Here is a 15,621-nt window from a genome sequence, read left to right on the forward strand (position 1 = left end):
TCCTCCTGCCTCAGCCTCCCGAGTAGCTGGGACTACAGGCATGCGCCACCATGCCCAGCTAATTTTTTATATATATATCAGTTGGCCAATTAATTTCTTTCTATTTATAGTAGAGACGGGGTCTCGCTCTTGCTCAGGCTGGTTTTGAACTCCTGACCTTGAGCAATCCGCCCGCCTCGGCCTCCCAAGAGCTAGGATTACAGGCGTGAGCCACAGCGCCCAGCCCAGATTATATATATTATTAATATATTATATATAATATTAGTGAATATATTTTGCATTGGCTGTTTGACCAGATGGTAACATAATGAACAAGAAATTAAATTTATTTAAAAGTCACAAAGCGGCATTAATTTTGCCTCTGAGTTGTTTTTCTCATATATTGTGCTGACTGCATGGAAATTTAAGAGCTACTTAACAAATAAACAAACAAGCAAAAAGCACCTTCAAGTCAGAGTGCCTTATCAAGATTAAAATATTGTATACTATATAAGGCCTTTTTTGTAAAATACACCATGTTGTTGTAAAAGTCAGATGAGAAGAAGTTAAATAACAATAAGTTAAAAATATTTCTAGAGATAATTTTATGATAGTTTTACATTTAGTTGTGGAGACATTAACTACCAGTAATTGTAGGTACTGGAGTAATTGTCAATTATATTTTTAAAGGAATTAAGCTGGGCTAATAATAAAGAAGAAAATTGTTAAAATTTTAATTCAATAGAACATATTATTTAATATCAGTAATACCAGATGAAAGCAACTAATATAATAGACATTTAGCCAAATAAATGTTTTAAATTCTAGTGAAGCTTTTTCATGAAAGATGTTTTCTTTATGTGCCTGGGCCAAAGAAGTTTGTATATATATTTATATATATATAAAATAGTTTTAAAATCTTATAAGCTATACACCATTGTGTGGCTTAATCATCTTAACATGGATCAATGGTTTCTTAGATTAAAAAAAAAGACAAACTCCCAATCCAATTTTATAAATGTGGTGCTGGATACCACAGAATCGAGGGAAAAGTGAAGGAAGAAAAAATATCCATGGCTTTTATAAACCTTTTTACAACTAGGGGAGTTTATTATCATGGGAAATAAGCTTAACTCAATAAGAAAAAAGAAAAGAGAAGATGCAAACCTAATTCTGAGAGAAATGAAGAATCTTGTGAAGATTATGTTGGAGAGAGAACAGTCTTTGCAAATAAATTCTGAATTGCTTCTGTCAGTCATATTCTATATTATAGTAACATGAAGAAGGGTAGAAGGTAGCTTTTTGCTATAAATATGTACTACACTCAAGTGAAAAAGGAAAGAAAAATGTATTTCACCTTTTATAATTGTTGATAAAGACAATCTTCTATGATTCATTTTTGAAAGCCCTCACATGTTTGTAGGAATCATTTTTGAGCTCCATTTGTGTTTATTACTAACTAAAATGATGAAATCTGCTACATTATATGGTCATACTTATAAGTATTATACATTTAAATGTAACATTTTATGTTCTTAATGGATTTTAAGATTGGAACTTCATTAAAGAATTTGTTAAGTATTCAAGTTTTTGTTTCTAGAAAAGTTAAAGATGATTTTTAAAGAAGCTAAATTAGTTTTTTACCATGCTGATCAGAATTTGTGACCTGCAGATTCTCTTCCTGATAGTTCATATTTTTAGTATGTCATTTATTTTATTATACCTAAAAGTAGTAAAACTTTTTTCCCTTAAACTGTTTTATAATCCGAGTGATAAACTTCATTATTCATTCCTTGCAGAATAAAAAAATTGCTGTGTTCTCCAATTTATTCCTGTTGTCAACTCATTGCTTTCATATATCCCTTCTTGTTAAGGCCCTGTTGCCATCCTCAGTGACTTTGAGTTTCCTACTTTCAAAACTGCACAGTTGACCATGGTCAAGATGACTGGCAAGAGAGTTCCGAATATTTATACATTCAGCTATGCTTTTAGTGAGCCTGTTTGTGTACAATAATCTAGAGGATTCTGGAAAACACATATGATCTGGCCATTAATGAAATAGTTACAAATGAATTGTAATTGGTAGTTGGGAAATATAAGGAGTACTCTCAGAGGCAAATCAGTTTTCATCCACAACACAGGTCTTTGCTTACCTATAATGGAAATGCTTTGATAGATATATCAGGACCCATTTTGTCCTTTTAGCTAAGGACCTCATGTGATATTTGGTACATAGTAGGTACTCTTTAAATGTTCCATTCTCCTTTTTTAGCTGAGCTGTATAGTAAATAAATGTCAATGAGCTTATCATGAAAAGGTACAAACCTATTCATTTGTTTTTAATAATCTTTTAAATATTTTTATGTAATAGCATTTGCTTAATGGGATTGAATATAAATATAACATATTTGGAATTCTGTGAGGTTAGAGTTCAGTGGATTAGACTTCCCTGACCAGGAGGTCAGCTGTTCACTTTTACACAGCAGTCACACTTTTACACAGTCTGAGTCACAAAGCAGCATTAATTTTGTCTCTGTTTTTCATATATACTGTGCTGGCTACATGGAAAGTAAGAGAGCTACTTAAAAACAACCAAGCAAACCCAAAACACCTTCAAATCAGAATGCCTTATTGAGATTTAAAATATTATATACTATATTCAGCCTTTTAAATAAAATATACCATGTTGTAAAAGTCAAATGAGAAAATACAAGACTTCTTTGAAAATTGTAGAATATTAATATTCAATTGTAGGATTGGTCTCATCAGTGACATTAATGTAAATACACTCTCTTGTGTAGAAATGACACTTCGTAATGTAAGTGCTTGCTTTAAAGACTCACATTAATGGTCAGACTAATTGAATAATATAGCTTTTTAAGATATTTGATTAGAATAAAGATAAATAGTAAAGGTCTCATAGACTATTCTTAGTTATGACCCTTCAGTATATGAATATGGTTAAGTGATCTGATATCATGATGCATGTTTTTCAAATATTTATCAAATACTTGGAGACTTTGACCCTTTAATGTGTCTTTTTTGGTAATAAAAAATACTTTGAGACCTTCAGTTCAAGGGCTCAAAGTACAGTGGTTATTTCAACCCCATAAAGAATAAGTATTGTAGTTAAATGTTAACATATAATAAATTATTTCTTTTTTTTTTTTTTTTTGAGACAGAGTCTCACTTTGTTGCCCAGGCTAGAGTGAGTGCCGTGGCGTCAGCCTAGCTCACAGCAACCTCAAACTCCTGGGCTCGAGCGATCCTTCTGTCTCAGCCTCCCGAGTAGCTGGGACTACAGGCATGCGCCACCATGCCCGGCTAATTTTTTTTATATATATATCAGTTGGCCAATTAGTTTTCTATTTATAGTAGAGACGGGGTCTCACTCTTGCTCAGGCTGGTTTTGAACTCCTGACCTTGAGCAATCCGCCCGCCTCGGCCTCCCAGAGAGCTAGGATTACAGGCGTGAGCCACCGCGCCCGGCCAATAATAAATTATTAATAGCCATTGAAATAACAATAAAATATATTTAGCACTAAAATAGACATTATAGAATTAGTCTATGATGATTCAGTCCCTTGGAATCTTTTTGAAGATGGATTATTACTATATTGGTTACTTGTGTAAGTGTCCACTAATGGGAATTATCAGGTGATAAAAGAAAATGAAGCCACTTTTTATTTACAAAAGTTATTAATATTCTGGGGTAAACTTTGTACAACTGTTTAGGAAACAGTAATCTATAACACACTACAGAAGAATCGTTAACTAGTATGTACTTGGGTGATAATTCCTCCTCTGTTTTTCTTGATGTCTATTTTAGTGGGCTAAACTTTGTATATAGAATGTTTTCTGCTTGACTAATTCCTCTAAATTCATCTATATCCTCTAAGCTGGATATGTTGTATTTGTGGAGGAAAGAATATAGTGGGAGCTGTTTATTTGTTCAGTCTTTCAGCATATTCATTGTACACGCATGTTTTTATAACTTTTTTGAAACTTTTAGAGTAGTTCCATGGAAACCGTAGAAGCAAATGTGGTGTGGAGAACATCTGGGTATGTTTGCTTAGTTCTGTTGAATTGGAGTTGTCAGCTTATGCCTGGTTTATGATAAAGTAACATGTATTAAAGGGTTGGATAAAAGACATACTTCTTTATATTGCCTTCTTCAAAGACTGAGAACTCACTATGTGTAGTAGATTGTCTAATTGGGCTTAATGTGATTTAATGAGATAGAAATCAGGAAAAAAAAAGAGGTAAACACATAGTATTTACTAGACTAAAAATCTCTTGGCAGTATATTACAGTAGGAAAGCACATGGTTACTAGCTAATAAATGACAAAATGTGTGATAATTTTGTGTTACACAAAGAACTTTGTTGTTCATAGTGTTAGGGAACAGACATGTAATACCTGTATTATAGGCAAAGCTGTATATAGTTAAATTGGTCTGTGGTATATATGAATTTGTGTTAGATTTTGTATTTTAATCAAAATTCTGTTATGCTGTCTGCCCTTGCTTTGTTGATTATATTATAATTGAATACTAGTGAGACAGTTTATGAATGTAGTTCTCTTAGGTGATATTATTGGGAAAAAACAGTCCGTGAGCAGCACGTTGATGTTCCTCTAGCACCCTCTGCTGGATATAGGAATTAATTCACCAGATTAAAAAAATATTTATTGCCAGGGCTTTAATTTAATTATGTCTATCCACAAAGCTCACTCTTGGAAGGAGTTTGGTTAAAGATTTGATGATTTTTTTCTGTCCTTACTCAGTAATTGATAGTTTTAGTAATAATAAACAGCTTATAAATTTGTTTTCTTTTGGACATTTCATTTAAACAGAAAGGTGTGAAAATAAAAGATGTGTTCTCTGATTTATTATTTCAACCCATTTGGTTTTGGTCTAGGCAAGAAAAACAGAACCTCTTCTTGACTTTTGGAGTGAAAAGCAGATTGTTAACTAATACAACATATATGTAAGACATGAAAAGATGACTTGAATTATTGATTCTTTTATTAAGGAATCACTAAATATTCTGTATTTTAATAAAATATATGATTACCATTTGATAGAAAAACCTATATGCTTTTTGGAATTTGAAAAAATAGCTTAACATTTTTAGATTGGTTTCTAACAATGGTTTCTTCCCTCTATCTTCCCTTTATTAGCTTTTTAAATCCTGTATTCTCAATGCCTATGGGCTATTTCCCTGCGACTGCCTAGGCTCTCTGACTTACAGAATCTAAAATGAGCATATTGGATGCTGAGAAAGCTGATTTTAATTCTTTAAGGGCAGGCACTTTATCCTATGGAGTTTACATTAAATTTTTTTTTTTTTTATTAGTATCGGGCCTATCTAGGGTAATGCTCATTCTCGTCTAAATGTAAGACTTTCTCTGCTATAGTATGCACCATGCTTTAATACCTGCAGCGTCTGAGAGTTCCTTGTTTTAGGGATTCAAAGTCAGCATTTGGAAGGAATTTTTTTCAACAATGGGAATCCGAACTGTAAGTTACGTGGTTGTTACTTCTCTGACATTATCCTTAGTTCTTTCACTCAGGGATTCTTTTATTTTTTATTGAGATATACTTCACATATAAAATCCACCCTTTAGAAGTATACAATTGGATGGTTTTAATATATTCACAAGGTTATGTAACTATTACCGCTGTCTAATTCCAGAACATTTTCATCACCCCAATAAGAAACCTCATATCTATTAGCAGTCACTGCCTGTTACCATCTCCCCCTTATCCCTAGCCCCTGGGAATCACTAATATGCTCTCTGTCTCTATGGATTTGCCTGTTCTGGATATTTCACATAAATGGAATCATACAATATGTGTTTTTTTGTGTCTGTCTGCTTTTACTTTTTACTTTTACCTTGAAATGTATGTTTTCAAGGTTTATCCATGTTATAGCACATATTAGCACTTTATTCTTTTTTTGGCTGGATAATATTCAATTGTATGGATACACAACATCTTGTTTATTCATTCATCAATTGATGCACATTTAGGTCTTTCCACTCACTTTTGACTATTATGAAAAATGGACTTTCAGTGTATAATTTTTTTGTTTGAATGTGTTTTCATTTCTCTTGAGTATATATTAATGTGTAGGAATGGAATTGCTGGGTCTTTGGAAACTCTGTGTTTGACTTTTTGAGGAAATGGCAAACTGTTTTCCACAGCAGCCGAACCATTTTATATTTCCACCAGTAATGTGTGAGATTTCCAGTTTTTCTATATTCTTGCCGATACTTGTTATTTTCTGCTTTTTAAAATTATAGCCATCTTACAGAGTGTAAAGAGGTGTTTCTTTGTGGTTTTGATTTCCATTTCTCTAATGACTAATAATGTTGAGCATCATTTCATGTATTTATAGGCCATTTGCATATCTTCTTTGGACAAATGTCTATTTAAGTCCTTTACCCTTATTTTAATTGAGTTGTTTGTCTTTTTATTGCAAGAGTTCTTTATTCTAGATACTAGCCCATTATCAGATACATGATTTGAAAATATTTTCTAGATTGTCATTTTACTTTCTTACTACAGTTCTTTACCACACATAAGTTTTTATAATAATTTGTTAATTTTTTATTGATACATAATATTAGTACATATTTATGTACAAATGTAATATTTTGTTATATGCATAGAATATATAATGATCAAGTCAGGGTATTTAGGATATCCATGACCTAGACTAGTTATCATTTCTATGTGTTGGGAACATTTCAAGACCTCTTTTCTTGCTATTTTGAAATATACAATATATTGTAAACTATAGTCACCCTACTCTGCTATTAAACATTAGAACTTATTCCTTCTAACTATATGTTTGTACTCATTAACAACTCTCTTTATTCCCTGCCTCTGACCTTCCCAGCCTCTGTTGATTATCATTCTACTCTCTACCTCAATGAGATCAGTGTTTTTAGTTCCCATATAAGTGAGAACATGCAATATTTGTCTTTCTGTGCCTGGCTTATTTCACTTCGCATAATGACGTCTAGTTCCATCCATGTTGCTTACAGGATTTCATTATTTTTTATGGCTGAATAGTATTCTATTGTATATATGTGTCATATTTTCTTTTTTTTTTTCTGAGACAGAGTCTCGCTTTGTTGCCCAGGCTAGAGTGAGTGCTGTGGTGTCAGCCTAGCTCAACCTCAAACTCCTGGGCTCAAGCAATCCTGCTGCCTCAGCCTCCCAGGTAGTTGGGACTACAGGCATGCGCCATGATACCTGGCTAATTTTTTCTATATATATTAGTTGGCCAATTAATTTCTTTCTATTTATAGTAGAGATGGGGTCTTGCTCATGCTCAGGCTGGTTTTGAACTCCTGTCCTTGAGCAATCCACCCGCCTGGGCCTCCCAGAGTGCTAGGATTACAGGTGTGAGCCACTGCGCCTGGCCTATATGTCATATTTTCTTTATCTATATATCCATTGATGGATACTTAGATTGATTCCATATCTTTGCTATTGTAAATAGTGCTGCAATAAGTTTTTTTTTTTTTTTTTGAGACAGAGTCTCGCTTTGTTGTCCAGGCTAGAGTGAGTGCCGTGGCGTCAGCCTAGCTCACAGCAACCTCAAACTCCTGGGCTCGAGCGATCCTTCTGCCTCAGCCTCCCGAGTAGCTGGGACTACAGGCATGCGCCACCATGCCCGGCTAATTTTTTATATATATATATATCAGTTGGCCAATTAATTTCTTTCTATTTATAGTAGAGACGGGGTCTCGCTCTTGCTCAGGCTGGTTTTGAACTCCTGACCTTGAGCAATCCGCCCGCCTCGGCCTCCCAAGAGCTAGGATTACAGGCGTGAGCCACCGCGCCCGGCCCTGCAATAAGTTTTTAATTTTGATGAAGTCCAGTTTATCTATTTTTTATTTTTGTTGCTTGTGCTTTTTGTCGTTTTATCTAAGAATACGTGAAGATTTACCTCCATGTTTTCTTTTAAGAGTTTTATGGTTTTAGCTCTTACATTTAGGTCATTGATCCATTTTGAATATATTTTATATATGATATGAGATATGGGATCTAAATTCATTTTTTTGCCTGTGTGTATGCAGTTGTCTCAGTAGCATTTAATGAAAAGATGATTGTTATTTTTTTTTTTTTTTTTTTTTTGAGACAGAGTCTTGCTTTGTTGTCCAGGCTAGAGTGAGTGCCGTGGCGTCAGCCTAGCTCACAGCAACCTCAAACTCCTGGGCTTGAGCGATCCTTCTGCCTCAGCCTCCCGAGTAGCTGGGACTACAGGCATGCGCCACCATGCCCGGCTAATTTTTTATATATATATCAGTTGGCCAATTAATTTCTTTCTATTTATAGTAGAGACGGGGTCTCGCTCTTGCTCAGGCTGGTTTTGAACTCCTGACCTTGAGCAATCCGCCCGCCTCGGCCTCCCAAGAGCTAGGATTACAGACGTGAGCCACAGCGCCCGGCCAAGATGATTGTTATTTAATGGTCTTGTCACCATTGTCAAAAATCAATTGACCATTGATTATGGGTTTATTTCTGGACTCTCAGTTCTTTTCTGTAGATCCAGATGTTTATTCTTATGCCAGTACCACATTTTTTTTTTACCATATTGTTTTGATCACTGTAGCTTTGCGGTAAGTTTTGCAGTTGTGAAATGTATATTCCAACTGTGTCCTTCTTTTTTAAGATTGTCATGTTAACATTTTGAGAAGTCTTTTAGTAAAGAAAATTGTTTGGCTTTAGTCCTGTTTCTCATATGCTTGAGAAAGCATGTGAAACATCAATTTCACATGATGATGAAATTGCTTTTTAATATAATAGCCAGTAGCAATCCATGGGACTGATATACTGTGTGAAACATATTTTGAGAAGGATAGAAAAAAAGTGAGTATGAAGAGAATTTTCTTTTTCTTTTTTTTTTCCCATTGTTTGAGAGGAGGGAATTTTTTTACAAAATTAGCTCACTTTAACAGTATCAATTGAATTAAACTCTGCCTTTTCATTTACTTTTTCTGTTTAGGCATAAATGGCTTAATTTATTTTAATAATATTTTGTTGTTGTCAAAACATAATTTTGTTAATTGGGTTAATAATGATACCAGCATCATACTTCCCCTTTAACCTTAATACCTTTGCTTTTGTTGCTGTTTAAGAACAATTTTTATTTTTTTAGAGACAGAGTCTTGCTCTGTTGCCTGGGCTAGAGTGCTGTGGCGTCAGCCTACCTCACAGCAACCTCAAACTCCTGGGCTTAAGCAATCCTTCTGCCTCAGACTCCCAAGTAGCTGGGACTACAGGCATGTGTCACCATGCCTGGATAATTTTTTCTATATATTTTTAGTTGTCCAGATAATTTCTTTTTATTTTTAGTAGAGATGAGGTCTCACTCTTGTTCAGGCTTGTCTCAAACTCCTGACCTTGAGCGATCCTCCTGCCTTGGCCTCCCAGAGTGCTAGGATTACAGGCGTGAGCCACTGCTCCCAGCCTAAGACATTTTTTAATATGGAAAATTTAAAGCATACATGAAAGTAGAAAGAGTACATACTATAATGAACCCCCATGTGCTCATCATGTAGCTTTAACAATTAACAGCTTATGGCCAGTATCATTTCATGAATACCAACCTCCCCACTCCAGCCCCCAGCTCAGTTATTTTAAATCATATGCAGATACCATGTAATTTCATTGGTGAGCACTTCAGCATGTACTAAACAAGATAGATTTTTTTTTAATTTTTTATATTTTTATTTCAAGAAAATATGAGAGTTACAAACATTTTGGTTGCATTTTATATCTTTGCCTCTCCCTAGCAAGGGTTAGAGATTGGTTTTAAAAAAATACCAATCATTATTACACCTAAAAAAGTAATAATAATTACTTAGTTTCATTAAATGTATCCAAATTTCCAGATTTTTGGAGTGTTTTGAGTGTTCACACTAAACTATGAATATTTACTAGTTTAATCTTTCATTGGAATACCTGTTATTTCAAAATATTCTAGTAGTGTAGGATATAAATCTCCTTGATAGAGATTATATTCCACTAACTTAAAATATTATTTTATCCTTTGGATTTAAATTATCTTTAGACCAAAAGGATCACATTTGGATTACTTTTTGTTCCCTGAAGAAAATTATTTTCTAGTGTAATAACTCATTAAGAAATATTATTGATAGTTATAAAATCTAAATAAACCAAAATAGTTCAGTGTAAAAACATGCTCTGTGACTTTCATGTTTACAAAACACAGGGTGATTAAATCCCCAAGCAGAACTACTCATTGACTATGAAGGCCATTAGTAGCAAGTACATCTAAAAAGGCCTCTGGAGAAGGGATATTTGTGTTTATGCACTGTAACAATCATTATGGGAATATGTTTTGCCCTAAAAGAAGTTTAGTTATTTCTTAATTATTCATAGACAGCTTGATTAGTTTGTGGATTATCCAGTTTTAATTTATGCTTCTTCTTGTGATCTATTACCATATTTGTCTATAAACAAAAAGAAATGGTGGAAGAAAAGGGAAAAATCAGACTAATCAAATTGAACATTAAAAAAAAGAAACTTCTCTTGGCTAAGTGGCTGAGTAAATACAATGAATATTAATTTATTTCTTGCCCAGACTTTATCTAGAAAGGGAAATCAAATTAGTAATGCCTTTCTCTATCACTTTTGAGCTATATGTATTGACAGACAGAACTCTAAGTATGGCATTTTTTTGCTACTGTTATCCTGAGACATGCTGGGTGTTTCTATAGTTCTATTTTCCCTACCCTTGACAGGCTTAGGTCATGACCAGTTCCCTCTTTAGGAATAGGAATCTTGTGCTTCCCAGGGCTGCATTTTCTCAAGAAAAATGGCATTCGAAAATAAAGGTCTTGACTTCTGCCTCAGGACAGAAACTGACTCATGCCTGAAAAATTGATAAAATAGGCTTCATCATAATGAAAACTTTTCCTTTGTTAATGACATTCTTAACAGAATGAAAAGACAAATGGTAAACTTGAAGAAAATAATTGCAACAAAAGACTTGTATCCAAATTATATGATGAACTTTCAAAACTCAATAATATGAAAATAACCCAATTAATAAATGGTGGAAATATTTAAGTAGATAACTTCACCAAAGATGATATACAGGTGACAAATACATACATGAAAAGATGCTCAATGTCATTAGTCACTAGGGAAATGCAAAGTAAAACTAAAATGAGATACTATTACATGCCTATTTGAGTGTCTAAACCACCCCCCCCAAAAAAAAAAAACTGAAAAAATGACCATGCCAAGTATTGTTGAGAAGTGGAACAATGGCAAGTTTCATACATTGCTGTTAGGAATGTAAATTGGTAGTACCACTTTGGAAAACAGTGTGGCAGTTTCTTAAAATATCAGCCTTCAGGGAGCTGGGATGTGGTGGGTCACACCTGTAATCCTAACACTTTGGGAGGCCAAGGCAAGAAGATCACTTGAGGCCAGTAGTTTGAGACCAGCCTGTGCAAAATAGTTAGAGCTTGTCTTTACTTAAAATAGAAAAATTAGCCAAGTGTGGTGACACACACTTGTAATCCTAGCTACTAGGGAGGCTGAAATAGGAGGATTGCTTGAGTCCAGGAATTTGAGGCTGCTGTGAGCTATGATTGTGCCGTAGCACTCTAACCTGGGGAATAGAGACAGACCCGGTGTCAAAAACAAGATTCCATATACACCTACCAGTTATTACACACTTCACTATTTATCCCAGAGAAATGAAATTATATGTCCATAGTTGGCACAAATGCTCATGGCAGCTTTGTTTGTAATAGCTAACACTGGAAACAACTCAAATGTCCATCAGCATGTCGACAGATAAATTAGTTGTGGCATATCAACCATATTCGAACACTATTTAAGAATAAAAAAAATGAGCTATTGATAACGTGCAACCACACAGATGATATAATTATGGACAGGAAAAAAAGCCAGGTGATAAAAAGTATGCAATGTATGATTCAATTTATATAAAATTCCAGAAAATACAAATTGCTCTATAGTGACAAAAAGCAGATTGGTAGTTACTTGGGGTTGGGGGTGGAGTGGTGAGGGCTGAAGGAAGGCATTACCAAGAGACACAAGGAATCTTTTAAGGTGACAGAAATGTTTTCTATCCTTATTGTGACAATGATTTCATGAGAGTGTGTGTATGTGTGTGTATATAAAACAGCTTATCAAAGTGTACATTTTAAATATGTATAGGTTATATGTAAATTGTACCTTAGGAAAGCTTAAGAAAGGAAAAGAAAGTAAGCTGTGGAGCATTCTTAGGCATGATTTTTATGCTCCACTCCTGCAAAGTAAAAAAAATGAGACTACATCTACAGTAATCTAAAGTGTTAATTATAATTCTGGAATATAATGATCCATATCTATAATACTTTAAATACCAGTGTTTATGTGTTTCATTTTTTAATTTGTTTTCAGGCGACTACTCTGAGAGTGAGGAAATTAGAAGAAAATATTGAAGCAGAAAGAGCAGCACATTTGGAATCAAAATTTAATTCTGAAATTATTCAGGTAAAATGTGAAAAAATATATTTTTTGGTATGGGGGTTTCTTAAGTTGTGTTAATAACTGGGAAAAACAGCACTATGTTCAGAAAATTAAGGTGTGCACTTAGGATGAGTAACATGTTATTATGACACTCATTATTTATGGTAAGTATATAGTTGAAGATATAATACATTAGTGAAGGAGTTGGCACAGTACAGCCTACAGGCCAAGTCTTATCCACTGTCCTTGTGAAGTTTTGTCTTGTTTATGGCTGTTTTTGTGCTACAGTGGTAGAGTGGAGTAGTTGTGACAGAGACCCCATCTTTACAGAAAAATTTGCTTGTTGGAGTTGTTCTTTTTATCAATAGCCATGAATGAATTTCTATTTGAGAACATTTAAAAAATGTTATTTATTGAGCACATATCACCTATTACTATAGTAAGAACTGAAAAGTATAAAGGTGAATGTGTTCCTTTTGAAACTTACATTCCATTACCAGAGATACTATATATCTATGTATATACATAATATGGACATATAGATACATAGATATATGAACTACTAAAATACTACGGGAGCATAAGAAAGAAAAGGATTAAATATAGGAGAGGGATTAAATGGAGGCATCCTAAGGAAAGTATCCTTTTTGTTAGGTCTTAGAGAATGGAAAGGAATTTCTAAGAGAAGTGAGGGTACATTATTTTGACTAGGTGTTGACAACCTACTGCCCATGGACCAAGTCTGACCTGCAGCCTGTTTTTGTAAATGAAGTTTTATTGGATGATAGCCATGCCCATTTGTTTATGTATTGTCTGTGGTTACTTGTCGAGACAGAGACCCTATGGCCCACAAAACCTTAAATATTTACTCTTTGGCCCCTTACAGAAAAAGTTTGCTGACCAATGTTCTAAACAAAGAGAACTACATGGGTAAAGACACTAAATAAGAGTATGCTTGTTTTTTTAGGGATGGGGTATACTGTACAGTGTTGTGTGGTAGAGCTCAGAGAAATGTTTGGAGATGATGTTGGTAAGGTGTGATGAAAACTAATTATGAAATTAGTTTTCATAACTAATGAAACTAATTATGAAAGTCCTTTTTCATGCTAAGAAATGTAGATTTATTTTGAAAGCAATGGAAAAGCATTGCAGCTTTTGGAACAGATTATCAAATATAGGTTTAAGAAAAATAACTCTGGTAACATATTGGTGAATCAAGTGAAGGGAGAGAAGTTAGGAGGCTGGATGAGGAGATGATGAATACCTGAATCAAGGCAGTAACTGTGGGAATGGAAAGGAGAGGTGTGGTAGTCAGAGTAATGGCCCCTCAAAGACGTCCATGTTCGTCCCAATCCTCAGAATCTGTGAATATGTAACCTTACGTGGCAGATGGGACTTTGCAGATGTGATTAATTTGAGAATCTTGAGATAGGAGATTGTTCTGGTTTATCTAGTTGGGTTCAACGTAATCACATGGGTCCTTTATAAGAGGGATCCTACCGGAGGATCAAAGTCAGAGACAGAGTTTTGACAGCAGAAGTAGAGGTCATAGTGATGCCACCATGAGCCAAGCGATATGGTGGCCTCTGGAAGCTGGAAAAAGAAAGGCAAGAATTCTTCCCTAGAGTCTTCAGAAGGATTGCAGTCCTGCTGACATCATCATTTTAGCCCCAGAAGACCCATATCAGACTTATGACCTCTAAAGCTGTAAGATAATCAATTCATATTGTTTTAAGCCACTTTATTTATTTATTTATTTATTTATGAATGAATGAATGAATGAATGAGACAGAGTCTCGTTCTATTGCCCAGGCTAGAGTGCCATGGGGTCAGCCTAGCTCACAGCAACCTCAAACTCCTGGGCTCAAGCAATCCTGCTGCCTCAGCCTCCCGGTAGCTGGGACTACAGGCATGCGCCATGATGCCTGGCTAATTTTTTCTATATATATTAGTTGGCCAATTAATTTCTTTCTATTTATAGTAGAGATGGGGTCTCGCTTTTATTCAGACTGGTTTCGAACTCCTGACCTTGAGCAATCCGCTCACCTCAGCCTCCCAGAGTGCTAGGATTACAGGCATGAGCCACCGCGCCCGGCAAGCCACATAATTTATAATAGCAGCAATAGGAACCAAAACGGGACAAACTGAAAATGCACTGTAGAATCGATGACTATAGATAACTAATTTGCAGTGTGGAGGGAGGGAAAGAGCAATAGAAGATAACACCAACGTTCATACTGTGTGTGAAAATGGATGGGTGCAGTTGAATGTCAAATTTGGAAGTGTCAAGAGAGAAGTTTTGGACATGTTGAATTTGAGATGCAGTTAAAGGTTCATAGCACCCTTTTTTATGTGACCTTTTGAGAAAATGGTCACACAAAGTCATTTGAACAATGTAAGTTTTACTTTTGTCACCCTGCTTTGTGTGAACAATTCCCTTCTCTCTGTTCTCTCAAGCACCTGCTGCTAGCTTACCTTGCATAAACCAGTGTCAGGAAAGTTAAGGTAATTACTTAGGAGGATATTTGTTGAGTCTGCTGCTTTTTTGAATTTAATATTTTATGGACAATTATGACTTTTTGCTTAAATGTTTTATCTATACTCTGACAGTATGTTTTAAAATCTAATAAACATTGTATTTGTTATTTATGATTCTGTGAAAGAGCTTAGTTTAATGATTATATATACCTATAAAATATTTATTTTTTAAATCTAAGAAGGTAGAAAGTATTTTTAATAACTTTGATACTCAGTATTAACTGTTAAGATGTTCTTATTTATATTGTTGGAGACTGGTTGATAATCATGTTTGAGCATTGCTTTGTGAATGAATGTAATAGACTGTAAGGAAATAAAATATATGTACTTATTTCAAGAAGAAAAAGTGGTTTAAACCTCTTTGACTTTAGTGGGTTTAAACATCTTATCGCTTTATTTGTGCTCCTGAATTTCATATCAAGTAGGATGTTAGGATTGCAAAAATCAGGAAAATGAAAAGTGGCTATGAGCAGATGGATTAAACTAATTTATATTAAAAATTATTGCCTTGATTTAGGTGTTAATAGTCTTGTTACCCAATGGCCTATTTCCACCCCCTTTATTCACCAATG

At 34.5% G+C, this 15,621-nt stretch overlaps 1 protein-coding gene across 4 annotated transcripts in view; it reads left to right on the top strand.

The window, feature by feature from the left end:
* Positions 1–15,621, top strand: part of CCDC171 (coiled-coil domain containing 171) — a 319,711-nt gene that overhangs the window by 46,784 nt on the left and 257,306 nt on the right. For all 4 annotated transcript variants that reach the window (XM_076008755.1, XM_076008757.1, XM_020289349.2 and 1 more), the window contains one exon: positions 12,443–12,535. In XM_076008755.1, coding sequence (XP_075864870.1) covers positions 12,443–12,535 — 93 coding nt within the window. The remainder of the gene's footprint in view (positions 1–12,442; positions 12,536–15,621) is intronic.

The sequence above is a fragment of the Microcebus murinus genome, chromosome 12 (assembly GCF_040939455.1).
Source record: "Microcebus murinus isolate Inina chromosome 12, M.murinus_Inina_mat1.0, whole genome shotgun sequence".
Taxonomy (NCBI): Eukaryota; Metazoa; Chordata; class Mammalia; order Primates; family Cheirogaleidae; genus Microcebus; species Microcebus murinus.